The sequence below is a fragment of the Pseudophryne corroboree genome, chromosome 10 (assembly GCF_028390025.1).
Source record: "Pseudophryne corroboree isolate aPseCor3 chromosome 10, aPseCor3.hap2, whole genome shotgun sequence".
NCBI lineage: Eukaryota > Metazoa > Chordata > Amphibia > Anura > Myobatrachidae > Pseudophryne > Pseudophryne corroboree.
Genome location: NC_086453.1, coordinates 256,873,400 through 256,894,715, shown reverse-complemented (window position 1 = coordinate 256,894,715; position 21,316 = coordinate 256,873,400). Strand labels below are relative to the sequence as shown.

The 21,316-nt window shown below is 46.9% G+C and overlaps 1 protein-coding gene across 1 annotated transcript in view; it reads right to left on the bottom strand.

Moving 5' to 3' along the window:
* The window catches only part of LOC134966452 (carotenoid-cleaving dioxygenase, mitochondrial-like), a 189,436-nt gene that overhangs the window by 84,848 nt on the left and 83,272 nt on the right, over positions 1-21,316 (bottom strand). The window contains exons 4-8 of the mRNA XM_063943205.1: positions 16,433-16,548; positions 8,839-8,941; positions 8,363-8,491; positions 4,490-4,650; positions 4,056-4,223 (exon numbers count right to left, since the gene is read on the bottom strand). Of these exons, the coding sequence (XP_063799275.1) occupies positions 4,056-4,223; positions 4,490-4,650; positions 8,363-8,491; positions 8,839-8,941; positions 16,433-16,548 (677 nt within the window). The remainder of the gene's footprint in view (positions 1-4,055; positions 4,224-4,489; positions 4,651-8,362; positions 8,492-8,838; positions 8,942-16,432; positions 16,549-21,316) is intronic.

The following is a 21,316-nucleotide window of genomic DNA, read 5'->3' as shown; positions in this document are numbered from 1 at the left end:
GTTCCTCTTCCCGGTCACCGGAAGAGACCCCGAGTCCACAACACTTCCAAACCAGGTCAGTGATATTACCAAACCGTCCGGTGTCGGAACTACAAACAAGTTGGAATAATACCCCTTGTTTTGCAGATGAGGTGGAACTGGAACAATGACCTGAGTTTGTACCAGTTTTTGAATGGCGTCTTGTAAAGTTATACTTGCCTCTTGTGAAACTGGTAAACCTGATTTAAAGAATCTGTGAGGTTGGAGCTCCTGGAACTCCAGTCTGTAGCCCTGGGAAATAAGATCTACAATCCAGGGATCCTGGCATGAACTTGTCCAGATGTGACTGAATAATTTTAGCCGGGTTCCCACTCACCAGTCTTCCAGGGATCGCGGTCCACCATCATGCTGAAGGCTTTGAGGAAGCAGAGCTTGAACTCTGTTCCTGAGAACCTGCAGTTGCTGGTTTGCGTGGTTTACCTCTAGCGCCTCTGGTGGCTGTAGAAGAACCTCTGGTTCTGCCCTTAAACTTGGCCATCCGAAAGGACCGTAAATTTGAAGCTGAGTAAGCATCCTGGTTGGGGTAGCTGCGGAAGGAAGATATGTAGACTTACCCACAGTAGTTTTGGAGATCCATTTGTCTAGTTCATCTCCAAATAAGGCCTCTCTCCTGTGAATGGTAAGCCTTCCACGCATTTCCTGGAGTCCGTATCAGCAATCCACCGGCGTAGCCATAAGCCCCTACGTGCTGACACTGCCATAACAGTGGTGCGTGCATTAAGCAAGCCTCTCTCTTTTATGGCTTCCACCATAAAGTTTGCAGAGTCTTGTATATGTTGCAGAAGTAAAATAATCTCCCCTTGAGATAAGGATTCTAACCCCTCAATTAGGTTAACCGACCATTTAGCAATGGCTTTAGTAATCCACCCACATGCTATAGTGGGTCTCTGGGCCACTACAGCAGCTGCATACAAGGATTTGAGTGTAGTCTCAATTCTACGATCAGCCGTGTCTTTCAGGGAGGCTGCATCAGGGACAGGCAATACCATTTTTCGGGACAGCCTGGATACTGATGCATCCACTGTCGGTGGATTTTCCCATTTTTTCCTATCCTCAGGAGGAAAAGGAAAGGATGAGAGTAACCTCTTAGGGATTTGAAATTTCCTATCAGGATTAACCCACAGTTCTTTGAACAGGGTATTACGTTCCTGTGACACAGGAAAAGTGACTGAGGATTTCTTTTTTACATTAAATAAGATTCCTCACACTCCTCTGTTACCTTATCAGGGATTTGTAGGACGTCTCTGATAGCCTCTATAAGAGCCTCTATTCCCTGTGAGAGAGTAGCCTCCTCCACCTGTGAGTCCACCTCACCCTCCTCCATGTCTGACCATTCATCGACTGAGTCAGACTGCAGCATATGGGCCAGAGTACGTTTTTGCGGACAAATGACAGGGGTCTGAGATGATGGTTTGGGGACTAAGTCTCTGTTCATAAACTCATCCATAGACTTTCTTAAGTATTGCGTCTCTTTCTCATTGCGGGACAATTTAGTAGACCTGGGAAGGTGCACTATACTGAGTACACAGTAGTGAGCCCCCTGGGGAAGAGGAACACTCTGCCTTACATGAAACACACTCTTTGTCTGACATATTGTAAATGTGACGCGCACACACACAGGAAAAGGTTAAAAGCACAGTTAACCAACAAAGAGCCCTTCCAGGGAGACACAGAGATAGTATGGAGCCAGCAAACAGCGCCCTTACCGCTAATGCCAAGCTTAGCTGGGTCGCAGACTAAGTACCCAGATTGGATATTTAGTACACTGACAATCGCTCCCCCCCCCCTGCTATGACCCCCTGGTACCGCTGAGGTAATCTGGAGTCACTCCGGAGGAGCTGCACGTCCCTATCAGTCAGCATCTGTGTACACTGCAGAGGGAAAATGGCGCTGGTGAGCTGCTGGATCCTTTCATAGTGAAGCCTCGCCCCTTCAATGGCGTGTGGTCTTCACCCCTTTTTTTTATACTGGCTGAGTTAATTTTTGTGCTTAAAATGGAGCAGAACCGTTAAGGCTGTGTTTGCCAGTCTGGGTACTGTGAACAGTGTACAGAGACGCAGTTGTGTACTGTGTCTGGAGACGCATTCCACCCCGTTGAGAAGCAGTGTCTCTCCGTACCCTCGTGCAGCCATAATGGCCGGCGCCCCGCTAACCGGAACGCCGGCTCAGTACTCACTACTCTTCATTCTTTTGGCTCTGTTAGGGGTGGTGCAGTGCTGTGGGAATGTACGCTCGCAGTGGTGGGGCTTGCGAATAGTTCCCTCAGGAGCTCAGTGTCTTTCAGCGGCGAACGGGACCATTAACCCTTCAAGAGGTTAGGCCGTTTCCCCCCTAAGTCCCACGAAGCAGGCAGGCCGGTGCCAACCAGCCCTGCCTGAAAATAACAAACATATAAAATAAATGCAGAAAACTCTTCAGGAGCTTCCTTCAGCGTGACCGTCTCCTCTGGGCACATTTTCTAAACGGAGTCTGGTAGGAGGGGCATAGAGGGAGGAGCCAGCCCACACTATCAAATTCTTAAAGTGCCCATGGCTCCTAGTGGACCCATCTATACCCCATCGTACTAAATGGAACCCAGTATCCTCTAGGACGTAAGAGAAATAACAAACAGAGAAATAAAATTTGGAAAACTCTTCAGGCGCTTCCATAAGCGTGACCAGGTCCTCCAGGCACATTTTCTAAACTGAGTCTGTTAGGAGAGGCATAGAGGGAGGAGCCAGCGCACACTATCACATTCTTAACGTGCCCATGGCTCCTAGTGGACCCGTCTTTATCCCATGGTACTAAATGGATTCCCAGTATCCTCTAGGACGTAAGAGAAAATATATATATAATTTTTATTTTTAAAGTCAAGAAATGTTTTTATCCGGATCTGCTTATAAAACCTACACAATGGTGTTTTATAAAACAAATTATCACAGTCATTATCATACTGTCCGAATAGAACCCAAGGGGTCCATATATATAAAAAAAGGTTTTCTTCCATGAAAACGTAGTTAGAAAACGATTACCATAAAGCAGCGACGGACTGGGCCTCCGTTTTGGCCCAGGCATTTGTGAATGTGCACGGGTGCCGCGCACTTCGCTGGGGGTGCGCCGCCCAAGATGTACGGGGGTGTGCCGTGAGTCAAGGGGGCGTGGACTTGTGGCACGCCCCCATTTCTGTGGCAATGCTTGCTGGGGGCGGGGGCGCACCGCGAGTCAGGGGGCATGGACTTGAGACATGCCCCCATTTCCATAGAGACCAGGGGATGGCAAAACCAGAGAGCTGGAGGCTGTGCTGCGCGCGGTCTTCCCGGCTCTCTGGGGGACCGGATCGGCCCACCTGCCCATCGGCCCTTCTCGCATTTGCCAGAAGTGCCAGATGGCCAGTCCGGCCCTGCCATAAAGTATTGAGAAAGCTCTCAGTGGAAACACTTTGGGGAACACCCAGCAGAACTCCAAATGAGTCCTATCATGATATAGAGCTTTATTAGCTATGTATTAAATATTGCTCCCATAGTGCACTGAGTGCCGTGTCTCTATTACATCATTCGAACATTTATGTAACAAATTGAGACTGAATAGAATAAACAATATTCTGCCACGAAAAGCTTATGTGTGTGGGGGAAGGGGGGGGGGGGGGTGCAAAAAATGTATTTGAACCAAGCATCTCAATCCCATCTCCATCTGCACACTACTAACGTGCAACAGAAGTCGACTTACACGCCCATGACATTACCACAAGATGGACCAGTTCCATGTGATAGCATGGTCACTGCCTACTTAGCTGCCACCTAAAAATGCCCATTTCACAGAGAAAGTGGTCTGTCAATGTATGGATCAATCCTTCCGCACTTGCAATCACCATCTGTGTGTGAATGCACGGGGGCGCATGCACTGATATCTGCAAGATCTGTCACACTCTGGCCCCTTATCTTACCATGCCTCCATAACAAAATGTGTGTAAGAAGTGAACACGGACTACTGTCCTACTATACAGTACATTCAGTATAGTCACAACATTCAGCTTTCACCTCATTCAGAGCATGTCCAGATTTTCGAAGGTTCTGTAACTCAAACAGTTCAACAGCTCCCCCATCATCCTGGCAGCAGAGGTCCAGTACAATGCACCCTTGGTCCTCAAATGCATTAATTTGATGGAAGGTTGAAAAAGCCTTCGTGTGGAAAGTCACAGGGTGTTTCTAAAAACATGTAATAGGACATGACATTAAAATCAACTACTGTAAACAATGAAACTACATTTAAAAAGCAAGTACTTGTGTATTCGTGAAAAGCAGTATGTTCATGTTGTCAAAGTAAATTGGTGACGCAAAGCACATGCCACACAAAGAGAAGAGACAATTAAGCTGTGCTTACACAGTCACCTCTGAGTCATGAAGTCTGAAATCAGAGACAAATGCTCCCTACTGGCTGCACTTGTAGATACCCATGAAGTGGAAGTAGTTACCTCTCCTGAGTGCTTATTAACTACATGGAACACAGTGTCCAGCTCGGGCTCCCAGCTCATGATTCCTGAAAAGGATTTCCCTTGTATTTGGCTTAACAGTATCTTCATTATATTCAGTCTCAGAGGCTGCTCCACAAAGACCACATAATTCTCACTCATTCCTGTAAATAAAATAAAAAGCAGATATAACATCCGACAAACGTCAGACTGAAGATTTATCCATCAAAGCATTTTTGAAAATGTTAAGGTGAAAGAAAACACCTGCTATTGATATGCTTGATATGACATTTTTTGCATATTTATTACAGAAATGTTTATAATCAGCAGTAGCTCATCTCAGTCTAGATTATAATCAGCTTGCAATTTGCTCTGTTTGAACAAGGGGGGTCATTCCAAGTTGATCGCTAGCTGACATTGTTTGCAGCGCAACGATCAGGCTAAAAATCAGTATTTCTGCGCATGCGTTGCAATGCGCAGGTGCGTCGTACAGGTACAATGAGCGTCGTGGGTTTGCACAGAGTCTAACGAACATTCCTGTTGCACGGCTGAATGCAGGAAGATTGACATGAAGTGGGCGTTTCTGGGTGGCAACTGATCGTTTTCAGGGAGTGTTTGGAAAAACGCAGGTGAGGCAGAAAAAACGCAGGCGTGGCTGGAAAAAACGCAGGTGTGGCTGAAAAAACGCAGGCGTGGCTGGGCGTTCCTGGGCGGGTGTGTGACGTCAAAAGCCGTCCCTCCGTCGTTAGAATCAACGCACATGAAGAGTAACTACAGGGCTGGTCTTGTTTTGCACAAAATGATTTTGCAGGCGCTCTGCTGCACAAGCGTTCGCACTTCTGCAAAGCTAAAATACACTCCCCAGTGGTCGGTGACAATGCGTTTGCACGGCTGCTAAAAACTGCTAGCGAGTGATAAACTCGGAATGACCACCAAAGTGATAAAACTACAGTGTTGCAGTGAACAACAGCATTTCACATTTAGGATAAAGTGCTGTAGAAGAACATGTAGTAGGGGTAAAAAACTAGATTACCCAATTATATTAAGTCTGAAAGAAAAGCAGCTCACAGAAGTAGGGTCTGCACTGACTGAAAATGTAATAAACACAAAAAAACACAAGGAGCAGAAGAGGAGTCAGTATCCGGAATCTTCTAAGCACAAACTAACAAATACAATACTAGTAATTATTAAAGGAACAAGAGTCACAAATAGATAATGAACTTACTGTTAAAGATGCTATTGCTATATCATATAGGAAAAGTTAACAATAAAGTATTCAAGGACCATGCAGCAAATTATGTTATGGTAAGTAAGGAACAGTCAGTAACACCCTGGTAATTATTGAGGTGAGGAGGCTACATACCAGAGTGAATCCAGACGGTGTGGAAGCCGTTCATGGGGGGTCATTCCGAGTTGTTCGCTCGCTAGCAGATTTTAGCAGCATTGCACACGCTAGGCCGCCGCCCTCTGGGAGTGCATCTTAGCTTAGCAGAATAGCGAACGAAAGATTAGCAGAATTGCGAATAGAAAATTCTTAGCAGTTTCTGAGTAGCTCCAGACCTACTCACAGATTGCGATCAGTTCAGGCCGTTTCGTTCCTGGTCTGACGTCACAAACACGCCCTGCGTTCGGCCAGCCACTCCCCCGTTTCTCCAGATACTCCCGCTTTTTTCCCTGACACGCCTGCGTTTTTCCGCACACTCCCAGAAAATGGCCAGTTGCCGCCCAGAAACACCCACTTCCTGTCAATCACACTCCGATCACTACAACGATGAAAATTCTTCGTTCGGACGTGAGTAAATCTACTAAGTTTTGTGTTAAAATACTTAGCGCATGCGCACTGCGTACCATGCGCATGCGCATTTTAGCCTTAATCGCTCCGTTGCAAAAATCGGCAACGAGCGATCAACTCGGAATGACCCCCACGGTCCAAAGATCTGGAGAATGACATCAGAAATTGGGAGTGTGATATTATTCTTTTATTTGAAAGCACTGGTGGAGCGATATTCCCTTTTTTTATCTGTGTGTATGCAGTATACTTTGGTGGAGGAGTGAGGAACCTCTTAGAGAATCTGCACTACTGGCTACAGTTCATTGTGCGCACTGTACACTTCATCTTTTTGGTTGGACTGTTGTAGAAGAGCAGAGGGCTGCACAGGCAGGTAACAAATACATTTTATGTTAATTTAATGTTTCTTCCTTAGGGGTGTTTCGATAAACTTCCAGTAACATAAGGAAGCCCAGATATACCACATCCTGTAGCATAGGGAAGCTTGGAGATACTACATCTTGTAGCATAAGAAGCCTGGAGATACTACAGCCTGTGCCATAGGGAAGCCTGGAGATACTACAGCCTGTAGCATAGAGAAGGAGATACTACATATTGTAGTAGAGGGAGGCCTGGAGATACTACTGTACATCCTGTAGCATAAAGAAGCCTGGAGATACTACATTCTGTAACATTAGAAAGCCTGGAGATACTACATCCTGTGCCATAGGGAAGCCTGGAGATACTAAATCCTGTAACATAATCAAACCCAGAGACACTACATCCTGTAACATAGATAGCATAAAGAAGCCTGGAGATACTACATTCTGTAACCTTAGAAAGCCTGGAGATACTACATCCTGTAGTATAGGGAAGCCTGGAGATACTAAATCCTGTAACATAATAAAGCCCAGAGACACTACATCCTGTAACATAGATAGCATAAAGAAGCCTGGAGATACTACATTCTGTAACCTTAGAAAGCCTGGAGATGCTACATCCTGTAGTATAGGGAAGCCTGGAGATACTAAATCCTGTAACATAATAAAGCCCGGTGACATACATCCTGTAACATAAAGAAGGAGATACTACATCCTATAGTATAGGGAAGCCTGGAGATACTACATCCTGTGCCATAGGGAAGCCTGGAGATACTACATCCTGTAGTATAGGGAAGCCTGGAGATACTACATCCTGTGCCATAGGGAAGCCTGGAGATACTACTTCCTGTAGTATAGGGAAGCCTGGAGATACTACATCCTGTGCCATAGGGAAGCCTGGAGATACTACTTCCTGTAGTATAGGGAAGCCTGGAGATACTACATCCTGTGCCATAGGGAAGCCTGGAGATACTACTTCCTGTAGTATAGGGAAGCCTGGATATACTACATCCTGTGCCATAGGGAAGCCTGGAGATACTACATCCTGTAGTATAGGGAAGCCTGGAGATACTACATCCTGTGTCATAGGGAAGCCTGGAGATACTACATCCTGTAGTATAGGGAAGCCTGGAGATACTACATACTCTGCCATAGGGAAGCCTGGGGATACTAAATCCTGTAACATAATAAAGCCCAGAGACACTACATCCTGTAACATAGAGGAGATACTACATCCTGTTGTATAGGGAGGCCTGGAGATACTACTGTACATCCTGTAGCATAAAGAAGCCAGGAGATGTTACATTATGAAACATAATGAAGCCTGGAGATGCTATATCCTACAGCATACGGAAGCCTGGAGATACAGTACTACATCCTGTAACATTACGAAGCCCAGAGACATTACATCCTGTAGCACAAAGAAGGAGATACTGCATCCTGTAGTATAGGAAAGCCTGGAGATACTACATTCTGTAACATAAGAAAGCCTGGAGATACTAAATCCTGTAACATAAGGAAGCCCAGAGATATTACATACTGTAGCATAAAGAAACCTGGAGATACTACATTCTGTAACATAACAGAGCCTGGAAATACTGCATCCTGTGGCATAGAGAAGCCCTGAGATGCTACATACTGTGGCATAAAGAAGCCTGGAGCTACTATATCCTGTAGCATAGGGAAGCCTGGAGATACTAATGATATTAGTGTGTCTCTCTTTCTTACCAAAGCTGTGATAATAGGCAGGTTTCATTTTTTTCTCTGGTTCTATGGAACATACAACTTGTGCTCCCTCTAGAGACTCCCCGGAACTGGATGTCTGAGTGGGAACTCTGATAATATTGTAGCGTATTCCTATAAGAAAACATGATATACAAACATTTAGATATAAGTTACTAACCTTGGATCATCTTATGGATAGCAGTAAATACAGCTAAGAGAAAATACTATTGTAAGTCATTTCAAAGAATTGACAATTACTTTTGAATGATGCATCTAAAAACATAGAAATACAGAATTTGACGGCAGATAAGAACCACATGGCCCAAATTCTATGTTCAAAAGTCATTATCAATTCTTTGGTATTTCTTACAATCTAACAGACAATTATTTAATTTCAGTTAAGATGAAAAAGCAAATGCTAGTTAAAACAATATATGTATATAGCCAGATATATGTGTATTTTTGTATCAGGTGCATACCATCTTTTCCATAAGAATTTCCCATATTATACACAGTCCCATCAGGGTCATAATGCGGATGTGCTGTAGCACCATTCACTGCAACAAACTTGCTCCAGTTCACCTAGACACAAAACAAACAAAAACACTTTTGTCATCACTATTACTGGCCATGGCAGAGAAAGGAGCGGGAAGAAAACCCCCATTATCCTGAGCTTATTGCTTACTATGGGCCTAATTCAGACCTGATCGCTGTTGTGCGATTTCGCATAACGGGTGATTATCGAATGACTGCGCATGCGTGTGGATCACAATGCGCAGGTACAAACCTCGACCGCTAGGCATACGCAAGTTGATTGACAGGAAGCAGACGTTTGGGGGTGGTAACTGGTTGTTGTCTGTCTGAAAAAACGCAGGCGTTCCCAAGCGTTTTCTGGGAGGGTATGTGACGTGAGCTCCAGACCCGAACATCCTGTAGGAGTAAGTCCTGGGCTGCGCAGAGACTGGAAAAATCATTAGATGGTGAGTGAGTTGCGAATGGATTTGCAGATGTCCGCTCTCTGGCTAAGTTTTCGCACACTTGCACGGGGCGGGTTTTCACTCTCTATGGGCAGCGGCTATCTGATCGCAGCCCTCTGCAAATTTGCAGAGGAGCAATGAGGTCTAAATTAGGCCCTATATGCCTACAAAAGGAGTTCCACTCTCCACTACATAATATAACATATATATTTTATTAGTATTATTAAAATATTACTATACTGTAGCAAGCATAATATTAAAATTAAGGGCCTAATCCAGAGTTGATCGCAGCAGAAAATTTGTTAGCAGTTGGGCAAAACCATGCGGGTCATTCCGAGTTGATCGCTCGCTAGCAGTTTTTAGCAGCCGTGTAAACGCATTGTCGCCGCCCACTGGGGAGTGTATTTTCGCTTTGCAGAAGTGTGAACACTTGTGCAGCAGAGCGCCTGCAAAATCATTTTGTGCAAAACAAGACCAGCCCTGTAGTTACTCTTCGTGTGCGTTGATTATAACGACGGAGGGACGGCTTTTGACGTCACACACCCGCCCAGCGTTTGACAGCCACGCCTGCGTTTTTCCAGACACGCCTGCGTTTTTCTAAGCACTCCCTGAAAACAGTCAGTTGACACCCAGAAACGCTCACTTCATGTCAATCTTCCTGCGTTCGGCCATGCGTCTGTAATCTTCGTTAGACTCTGTGCAAACCCATGATGCTCATTGTACCCGTACGACGCGCCTGCACATTGCGGTGCAAACACATGTGCAGAAATGCCGATTTTTAGCCTGATCGCTGCGAACAACGGCAGCTAGCGATCAACTCGGAATGACCTCCAATGTGCAGTGCAGGAGGACCAGATGTAACATGTGTAGAGAGAGATAGATTTGGGTGGGGTGTATTCAAACTGAAATCTAAATTGCAGTGTAAAAGTAAAGCAGCCAGTAATTATCCTGCACAGAAACAATACACCCCACCCAAATCTAACTCTACCTGCAAATGTTATATCTGCCCCTCCTGCAGTGCACATGGTTTTGCCCAACTACTAACAAATTTGCTGCTGCAATCAACTCTGAATTACCCCCTAAGCGTACAAAAGGAAATTGTAAATTTAAACTGCAAAGATGCATGCAGTTTTCAGCAAATATAATGCTTTCCTCTTATACATTATTTGTGTATGTTTCTCATGTACTAAATATTATGACTTATATGAACCAAGAAATTGCATGTTTTTAATTTTAATGTGAAATGTAATAATAGGATTTTAATTACCTACCGGTAAATCCTTTTCTTGTAGTCCGTAGAGGATGATGGAGTCCACATTAGTACCATGGGGTATATACGGGTCCACCAGGAGCCATTGGCACTTTAAGAGTTTAATAGTGTGGGCTGGCTCCTCCCTCTATGCCCCTCCTACCAGACTCAGTCTAGAAACTGTGCCCGAAGAGACGGACATATTTCGAGAGAAGGAAATACACAGATAGTGGCGAGATTCATACCAGTTCACACAAACAATGCAAACCAAGCTACCTAGCTTGGAACTCAGAAATAGCTGAAAACATTACTTAACCAAGTAACAACGCAGTACTCAACTAAGAACAAAGCTGTACTGCATCAAGTAACCACTGCAGGATAATGAAGAGCTGGGCGGGCACCCAGCATCCTCTACGGACTACGAGAAAAGGATTTGCAGGTAGGTAATAAAAATCCTATTTTCTCTTACGTCCTAGAGGATGCTGGGGTCCACAATAGTACCATGGGGATGTACCAAAGCTCCTAGAACGGGAGGGAGAGCGCGGAGGCTCTTGCAGAACTGATTGACCAAACTTCAGGTCCTCAGAGGCCAAAGTATCAAACTTGTAAAACTTAGCAAACGTGTTCGATCCCGACCAAGTAGCCGCTTGGCAAAGCTGTCACCCAGGAAGAACCCACCTTACAAGTAGAGTGGGCCTTAACTGATTTTGGACACGGCAATCCTGCCATAGAATACGCATGCTGGATAGTGAACCTGATCCAGCGAGAGATTGTCTGCTTAGAAGCAGGACACCCAATTTCCTTGGGGTCATACAGAACAAACAGAGAGTCCGATTTCCTGTGACGAGCAGTCCTCTTCACATAGATTTTCAGAGCCCTTACAACATCCAAGGACTATGAAGTAATTGAGGAGTCAGTAGCAACTGGCACCACAATAGGCTGATTAATATGAAAAGCCGACAATACCTTAAGAAGAAACTGTTAACGTGTCCGGAGCTCAGCTATATCTTCATGGAAGATCAAGTAGGGGCTCTTACAAGACAAAGCCCACAACTCCGACACACGTCTAGCAGAAGCTAAGGCCAACAAAGTTGACAGCCTTCCACGTGAGAAACTTGACCTCAACTTCCAGTAGAGGCACGAATCAATCCGACTGGAGGAACAGTAACACCACATTAAGATCCCAGGGTGCAGTAGGTGGCACAAGGGGAGGCTGGATGTGCAGAACCCCTTTCAAGAAAGTCTGAACCTCAGGAAGGGAAGCCAGTTGTTTCTGGAAGAAAATGAATAGGGCCGAAATCTGTAACTTTACAGATCCCAACCTCAGACCCATATCCACACCAGCTTGCAGGAAGAGGAGAAACCGTCCCAGTTGAAACTCCACCGTAGGAAGCTTCTTGGATTCACACCAAGACACATACTTTTTCCAAATGCAATGGTAATGCTTACTCCTTTCCTAGCCTGTATCAGGGTAGGAATAACCTTGTTCGGTATGCCCTTCTGAGCTAATATCTGGCGTTCAACTTCCATGCCGTCAAACGTAGCCATGGTAAGTCTTGATAAGCGAATGGTCCCTGTTGTAACAGGTCTTCCCGAAGAGGAAGCGGCCTCGGATCTCCCAGCAGTAGATCCAGAAGATCTGCGTACCAAGCCCTTCTTGGCCAGTCCAGAGCAATGAGGATCGCCTGAACTCTTGTTCTCTTTATGAGTTTTAGAATCCTTGGAATGAGTGTAAGTGGAGGAAACACGTACACTGACTGGAACACCCATGTAGTCACCAGGGCGTCCACCGCCACTGCTTGTGGGTCTCTCGACCTGGAACAGTACCTCCAAAGCTTCTTGTTGAGACGGGAGGCCATCATGTCTATTTGAGGTACACCCCAAAGATCTGTCACCTCCGTGAACACCTCCGGATGGAAGCCCCACTCTCCTGGATGGAGATCGTGTCTGCTGAGGAAGTCCACTTCCCAGTTGTCTACTCCCGGAATGAAGATTGCCGACAGCGCCAATGCGTGTTTTTCAGCCCAGAGGATGATTCTTGTTACCTCTGACATTGCAGCTCTGCTCTTCGTTCCGCCCTGTCGGTTTATGTAGGCCACCGTCGTTACATTGTCCGACTGCACTTGAATGGCTCGATCTTGCAGAAGATGAGTCACTCTGAGAAGACCATTGCAGATGGCTCTTAGTTCCAGAATGTTTATCGGAAGACAGGATTCCAAGTTTGACCATCTTCCTTGGAAGGCTTCTCCCTGGGTGACTGTGCCCCAGCCCCGGAGGCTTGCATCCGTGGTTAGAAGGATCCAGTCCTGCATCCCGAACTGCGGCCCTCCAGAAGGTGAGATATTTTCAGCCACCAGATGAGTGAAATTCTGGCCTTCGGCGACAGACGTATCGTCTGGTGCATGTGTAGGTGAGATCCCGACCACTTGTCCTGGAGATCCAGCTGGAAGGACTGAGCATGAAACCTTCCGTACTGTAGAGCCTCGTAGGAGGCAACCATCTTCCCCAGAAGACAAATGCACTGATGATCCGATACCCGGGCTGGCTTAAGGACATCCCGGACCATTGTTTGAAACACCAACGCTTTCTCCTCTGGCAGAAACACCCTCTGCACTTCCATGTCAAGGATCATCCCCAGAAAAGACAATCTCCTTGTCAGTTCCAAATGTGACTTTGGAAGGTTCAGAATCCAACCATGTTTCCTGAGCAGATGAGTCGTGAGAGCAATGGACTGCAACAATGTCTCCCTGGATACCAGAAACTCTCCCTCCTCCAGACCTGAGATCACCGTTCTCAGAGACTCCATTTTGAATTTGAATTCCCTCAGGTAAGGGTTTAGCGACTTCAAGTTCAAAATTGGTCTGGCCGAACCATCCGGTTTCGGTACCACGATAAGGTTCGAATAGTAACCCTTGTGTTGCAGATGAGGTGGAACTGGGACAATGACCTGTGACATTTCCAATTTTCGGATGGTGTCCTGTAGGATCACCCTGTCTGTCAGCAACACTGGCAAGCCTGATTTGAAGAATCGGTGAGGTGGGAGTTCTTGAAACTCCAGTCTGTACCCCTAGGACACAATATCCTGTACCCAGGGATCCAGGCCGGAAAACACCCAGATGTTGCTGAAACGTCTGAGTCTCGCACCCACCAGCCCGTCCTCCAGGCTGTGCAGTCCACCGTCATGCTGAGGATTTTGAGGAACCAGAAGCAGGTTTCTGGTCCTGGGAGCTTGCGGGTGCAGGCTTTTTGGATTTTGCACGACCACCTCTAAAGAAGGTGGTATGAGGCTTGGACCTTTTTGCTCTAGCGGTCCGAAAGGACTGCGATGCAGTTGGGGAAAAAGGTTTCCTCGTAGAAGGTGTAGCAGAGGGAAGGAAAAATGACTTACCCGCGGTTGCCGTGGAAATCCACGCATCCAATGCTTCCCCAAATAGAGCCTGACCTGTGTAGGATAGGTTCTCCACACTTCTTCTGGATTCCGCGTCTGCAGACCATTGGCGTAGCCAGAGTCACCTGCGAGCCGAGACTGACATGGCAGCTATCCGTGCAGTCAGCGTACCCAGGTCCTTCATGGATTCCACCATGAACCCCGCAGAATCCTGTATGTTACGTAAAAACAATTCAATGTCACTTCTATCCCTTGTATCCAAATCCATGCACAGGCAATGGTGGGCCTTAACGCCACTCCTGAAGCAGTGTATATGGATTTGAGTGTAGTGTCAATCTTACAATAAGCAAGTTCTTTTAACGCGGTAGATCCAGGGACAGGTAAAACCACCTTTTTAGACAGTCTGGAGACAGGGAAGGGAAAGGCAACCAGAACCCTTTTGGGGATCTGGAATTTTTTCTCCGTGTTTTCCCAGGATTTTTCAAATATAGCGTTTAATTCTTTAGACGCAGGTAAGGTTAGCGAGGCTGCATTATTGTCAGTGAAGTAAGCCTCCTCAACCTGCTCAGTTGGTGTGTCAGTAATGTTTAACACATCTCTAATGGCCTCAATCATGAGCTGCACCACCTTTGCAAGGGATGCTGCCCCCCATAGCACGTCCCCATCACCGTCTGCTGTATCAAAGTCGGTATCCGTGTCATCTTGCATAGTCTGGGCAAGTGCACGTTTCAGTGGGAACATGCTAGGGGGTCTTGCCGGAATAGGAACAGAACCTGACCAAGCTGCCATAGAATTCTTTAACACCTGAGTTTCTGTCTCAGTATGTGCTACCCTAGTAGAAATCAGAGATCATTCCTTTAATGGAGGTCAACCACTCAGGCTCAATCATAGGGATCTGAGACAAGACCGTACATTCCTATGTACATGGAATGTATTCTTCCTGAGAAAAAACATCCTCTGCAGCATTTGACACAGAGTCCCTAGACATGGCTATGGGAGATAATAAACACCCACACAGGGAATTGTAGACACAGTTTCCCCCCAAGTATGCTACAGAGAGACACGGAGATTGGAGCCAACCCACACACCGCTTCCTGAGGCAGATATAACACAACTACCCAGCGCTTACTGTGTACCTTAATAGACTACACAGTATTTACACAGATTCCCCCCCCTTCTACAACCCACTGGTACCGCACAGGATAGCTGGAGTTGCTTGGAGGGACAGCTCCCCTGTCAGCGTCCGTGTACAGGAACTGCAGGCAGGACAATGGTGCTGAGCGCTGCTGGATCCGCTCTGAGGATAAGCTCCGCCCCCTGAAGATGGCACGTCTACCCGCACAAATTCTTTATACTGGCCTGAGGATTCCGTCGCTAGCCGGGGGATTCAGTCCCTGGTTAGCGTCTGTGTACTGAGGATTCTGTCGCTTGCCTGGGTATTCAGTCTCCGGTTAGCGTCTGTGACCAGTTTAGGGTATTTAGACGCTGGCTCAGGACGCCCCTCACAGCGCCAACACCGTGTGCCGCTGAGCCCTCCCCCCGAGCGCAGCCGTTCAGAGCTGCTCTCCTACCCTTGTGCCGCCATTTCTCACCACATTCTATCTTCTGGCTCTGTTAGGGGGTGGCGGCATGCTGCGGGAGTGAGTGGTCGCCTGGGGCGGCTAACGATCAGCACCCTCAGGAGCTCAGTGTCCTGTCAGAGGAGATAGTAGCTTGGACCCCTCAGGGTGGACACTACTCCCCCCTAAGTCCCTCGAAGCAGGGAGGCTGTTGCCAGCAGCCTCCCTGTGCCTAAACTCCAATAAAAATAATAAAACTGGGAAAACTCCTATGGAGCTCCCGTAGCTGTGACCGGCTCCTCCGGGCACATTTTCTAAACCGAGTCTGGTAGGAGGGGCATAGAGGGAGGAGCCGGCCCACACTATTAAAATCTTAAAGTGCCAATGTCTCCTGGTGGACCCGTCTATACCCCATGGTACTAATGTGGACCCCAGAATCCTCTAGGACGTAAGAGAAAAAGAATATATTTTAATTATAAAAGAGTGCCCCAACAAAGAGTTTATTCCTCTATCTTTTGTTAAGCATATACACTTACCAACTAGCCACTCGATATGTTGGTGCTGACAACCAGCTGGGCAAGCATTTCAATTTGCCTGGCCAGCTGTGACGTCAATCCATGCAAGTGTACATGCTGTCAGCGGACCTCCCATAAACACACAGCCAGATGCACCGATATATAAGCAGTGCTGCACAGCTAAAGCGGCATGTCTGTGGACAACATCACATCCACCGACCCAATAACAATATAACGGCCGTACGATCGAACAGCCTATATATCACCCAGTGTGTACCCAGCTTTAGAAATCAAAAATATGACGACATGTTAACATTTTCTCACTGCCGTTTTCAACAAATCAATATTTAATTAGCATTATTTCACTTGGTAGATTATGGATTACCTTTTCCAGAGTATTCAAGGTTTCAGGATCCACTTTAATCATATAATTGGTTTCAGTGCTGACATAATAGTCACCTTTATATAGCACATAATTAACACTGCAATTGTCAGTGGATGCTGAAGTGGACAAAGGAAGAGGAATAATATTAATTTACACATGCAATAGTATGTTTTCCTATGCTTTAGATCATGGGTATTCAATCTACAGCCCCCCAGCTGTTGTGGAACTACATATCCCAGTATGCCCTGCTACAGTTTTTCTGTGTCGTTCCACTGTCCATATTGCTAAATACTACTATTCTAGGGAGCACCTCCCGGTTATTTATAATATACAGGATAGTTTAGCTTTTTAATTATTTCTTGTGGGTAACAGTGATACGGTGCTAAACATATCAATTTCTTACTCTTGTGCGGCTTCTTTTGCTACTTTATTCAGTAGTCCCAAAGCAGATGGAGGGCTGCATATTGAATACCCTGCTTTATATAATATACTAGAAAGACTTTTGCTCAGTACTGTTGTGGCTGCAGTACAGTCAAAATGTTATTCCATGTTTCTAAACACATCAGTACCAAGAACTGCATAAAAGCCAGTGGCATTACTAGGGGGGTGCACTGCATCGGGTGACACCATCCAAGGGGGTAAAACCATAATAGCACAGCTGCTCTGCTATTTTGGTGTTACACCACTCGGGTGGGGTCAGAGAGCGTTATCCACACTGTGCCGGAAGATGCAGAGGGCTGCCTAGCTGCTCCCGGAGTGCTTGGTAAGCTCCCAGCATGACGAGAATGGGGGAATAACACACGTCATGCCTCCAAAATGTCATACACCGGGGGAAGAATGGCTTCCTTGACACAAGGCCACATCTTCAGCACACGTGAGAGGAGTCCCAAGTGATAGGGGTGATGCTGTGAGTTAGTCATGTCCCTGATGAGAGCCATAGGTTCTATAGCAAATGCATCAATGCTACGCTCCAAGCAGCAGAACAGCTCTAGCGGCGCTAGACAAGACACAGCGTCTCTTCCTACACAGTGCGGGAGCCGGAGGCGGGGGCGGCTGTGCTCGCAGGCGCACAGCCGCAGGCATAGGAGGCCATGGTCTGGAGAACCTGCATCTACCATGGTGCTGGTGTAAGATTCTATGGCACAACTGATGGTAGTATATAAGGACACACTAATCAGTATTACAACGTGCAGGGGTTACAAGTGGGCATCTCAGTCCTTGCACATTTGGCCACACGAATGTACACAATGGAAGAGTTTGTAGGTCATTTGCATATACTGGCAGATGGGCGACCGCCAACATATGCTGCATACCACTTACAATCAGGCTCTGTGTCATGTGTTCAGCAAAGGTGCCTAACATACAAAAATAAGAATTTACTTACCGATAATTCTATTTCTCGGAGTCCGTAGTGGATGCTGGGGTTCCTGAAAGGACCATGGGGAATAGCGGCTCCGCAGGAGACAGGGCACAAAAAGTAAAGCTTTAGGATCAGGTGGTGTGCACTGGCTCCTCCCCCCATGACCCCCCTCCAAGCCTCAGTTAGGATACTGTGCCCGGACGAGCGTACACAATAAGGAAGGATTTTGAATCCCGGGTAAGACTCATACCAGCCACACCAATCACACTGTACAACCTGTGATCTGAACCCAGTTAACAGTATGATAACAGCGGAGCCTCTGAAAAGATGGCTCACAACAATAATAACCCGATTTTTGTAACTATGTACAAGTATTGCAGATAATCCGCACTTGGGATGGGCGCCCAGCATCCACTACGGACTCCGAGAAATAGAATTATCGGTAAGTAAATTCTTATTTTCTCTATCGTCCTAGTGGATGCTGGGGTTCCTGAAAGGACCATGGGGATTATACCAAAGCTCCCAAACGGGCGGGAGAGTGCGGATGACTCTGCAGCACCGAATGAGAGAACTCCAGGTCCTCCTTAGCCAGGGTATCAAATTTGTAGGATTTTACAAACGTGTTTGCCCCTGACTAAGTAGCCGCTCGGCAAAGTTGTAAAGCCGAGACCCCTCGGGCAGCCGCCCAAGATGAGCCCACCTTCCTTGTGGAATGGGCATTTACATATTTTGGCTGTGGCAGGCCTGCCACAGAATGTGCAAGCTGAATTGTATTACACATCCAACTAGCAATAGTCTGCTTAGAAGCAAGAGCACCCAGTTTGTTGGGTGCATACAGGATAACAGCAAGTCAGTTTTCCTGACTCCAGCCGTCCTGGAACCTATATTTTCAGGGCCCTGACAACATCTAGCAACTTGGAGTCCTCCAAGTCCCTAGTAGGCGCAAGGCACCACAATAAGCTGGTTCAGGTGAAACACTGACACCACCTTAGGGAGAGAACTGGGGACGAGTCCGCAGCTCTGCCCTGTCCGAATGGACAAACAGATATGGGCTTTTTTGAGAAAAAAACCACCAATTTGACACTCGCCTGGCCCAGGCCAGGGCCAAGAGCATGGTCACTTTTCATGTGAGATGCTTCAAATCCACAGATTTGACTGGTTTTAAACCAATGTGATTTGAGGAATCCCAGAACTACGTTGAGATCCCACAGTGCCACTGGAGGCACAAAAGGGGGTTGTATATGCAATACTCCCTTGACAAACTTCTGGACTTCAGGAACTGAAGCCAATTCTTTCTGGAAGAAAATCGACAGGGCCGAAATTTGAACCTTAATGGACCCCAATTTGAGGCCCATAGACACTCCTGTTTGCAGGAAATGCAGGAATCGACCGAGTTGAAATTTCTTCGTGGGGCCTTCCTGGCCTCACACCACGCAACATATTTTCGCCCCATGTGGTGATAATGTTGTGCGGTCACCTCCTTCCTGGCTTTGACCAGGGTAGGAATGACCTCTTCCGGAATGCCTTTTTCCCTTAGGATCCGGCGTTCCACCGCCATGCCGTCAAACGCAGCTGCGGTAAGTCTTGGAACAGACATGGTACTTGCTGAAGCAAGTCCCTTCTTAGCGGCAGAGGCCATAAGTCCTCTGTGAGCATCTCTTGAAGTTCCGGGTACCAAGTCCTTCTTGGCCAATCCGGAGCCATGAGTATAGTTCTTACTCCTCTACGTCTTATAATTCTCAGTACCTTAGGTATGAGAAGCAGAGGAGGGAACACATACACCGACTGGTACACCCACGGTGTTACCAGAACGTCCACAGCTATTGCCTGAGGGTCTCTTGACCTGGCGCAATACCTGTCCCGTTTTTTGTTCAGACGGGACGCCATCATATCCACCTTTGGTATTTCCCAACGGTTCACAATCATGTGGAAAAACTTCCCGATGAAGTTTCCACTCTCCCGGGTGGAGGTCGTGCCTGCTGAGGAAGTCTGCTTCCCAGTTTCCATTCCCGGAATGAAACACTGCTGACAGTGCTATCACATGATTTTCCGCCCAGCGAAAAGTCCTTGCAGTTTTTGCCATTGCCCTCCTGCTTCTTGTGCCGCCCTGTCTGTTTACGTGGGCGACTGCCGTGATGTTTTTCCCACTGGATCAATACCGGCTGACCTTGAAGCAGAGGTCTTGCTAAGCTTAGAGCATTATAAAATTACCCTTAGCTCCAGTATATTTATGTGGAGAAAAGTCTCCAGACTTGATCACACTCCCTGGAAATTTTTTCCTTGTGTGACTGCTCCCCAGCCTCTCGGGCTGGCCTCCGTGGTCACCAGCATCCAATCCTGAATGCCGAATCTGCGGCCCTCTAGAAGATGAGCACTCTGTAACCACCACAGGAGAGACACCCTTGTCCTTGGATATAGGGTTATCCGCTGATGCATCTGAAGATGCGATCCGGACCATTTGTCCAGCAGATCCCACTGAAAAGTTCTTGCGTGAAATCTGCCGAATGGAATTGCTTCGTAGGAAGCCTCTTTTCCTGGTTTTAGGAGGTTCCTGTCGGATAACTCCCTGGCTTTCTCTTCCGGGAGAAACACCTTTTTCTGGACTGTGTCCAGAATCATCCCTAGGCACAGCAGACGTGTCGTCGGGAACAGCTGCGATTTTGGAATATTTAGAATCCACCCGTGCTGTTGTAGCAGTATCCGAGATAGTGCTACTCCGACCTCCAACTGTTCCCTGGACTTTGCCCTTATCAGGAGAGTAAGGGATAATTAAGACGCCTTTTCTTTGAAGAAGAATCATCATTTCGGCCATTACCTTGGTAAAGACCCGGGGTGCCGTGGACAATCCAAACGGCAGCGTCTGAAACTGATAGTGACAGTTCTGTACCACGAACCTGAAGTACCCTTAGTGAGAAGGGCAAATTTGGGACATGGAGGTAAGCATCCCTGATGTCCCGGGACACTATATAGGCCCCTTCTTCCTGGTTCGTTATCACTGCTCTGAGTGACTCCATCTTGATTTGAACCTTTGTAAGTGTTCAAATTTTTTTAGATTTAGAATAGGTCTCACCTAGCCTTCTGGCTTCAGTACCACAATATAGTGTGGAATAATACCCCTTTCCTTGTTGTAGGAGGGGTAATTTGATTATCACCTGCTGGGAATACAGCTTGTGAATTGTTTCCCATACTGCCTCCTTGTCGGAGGGAGACCTTGGTAAAGCAGACTTCAGGAGCCTGCGAGGGGGAAACGTCTCGACATTCCAATCTGTACCCCTGGGATACTACTTGTAGGATCCAGGGGTCCTGTACGGTCCCAGCGTCATGCTGAGAGCTTGGCAGAAGCGGTGGAAGGCTTCTGTTCCTGGGAATGGGCTGCCTGCTGCAGTCTTCTTCCCTTTCCTCTATCCCTGGGCAGATATGACTCTTATAGGGACGAAAGGACTGAGGCTGAAAAGACGGTGTCTTTTTCTGCAGAGATGTGACTTAGGGTAAAAACGGTGGATTTTCCAGCAGTTGCCGTGGCC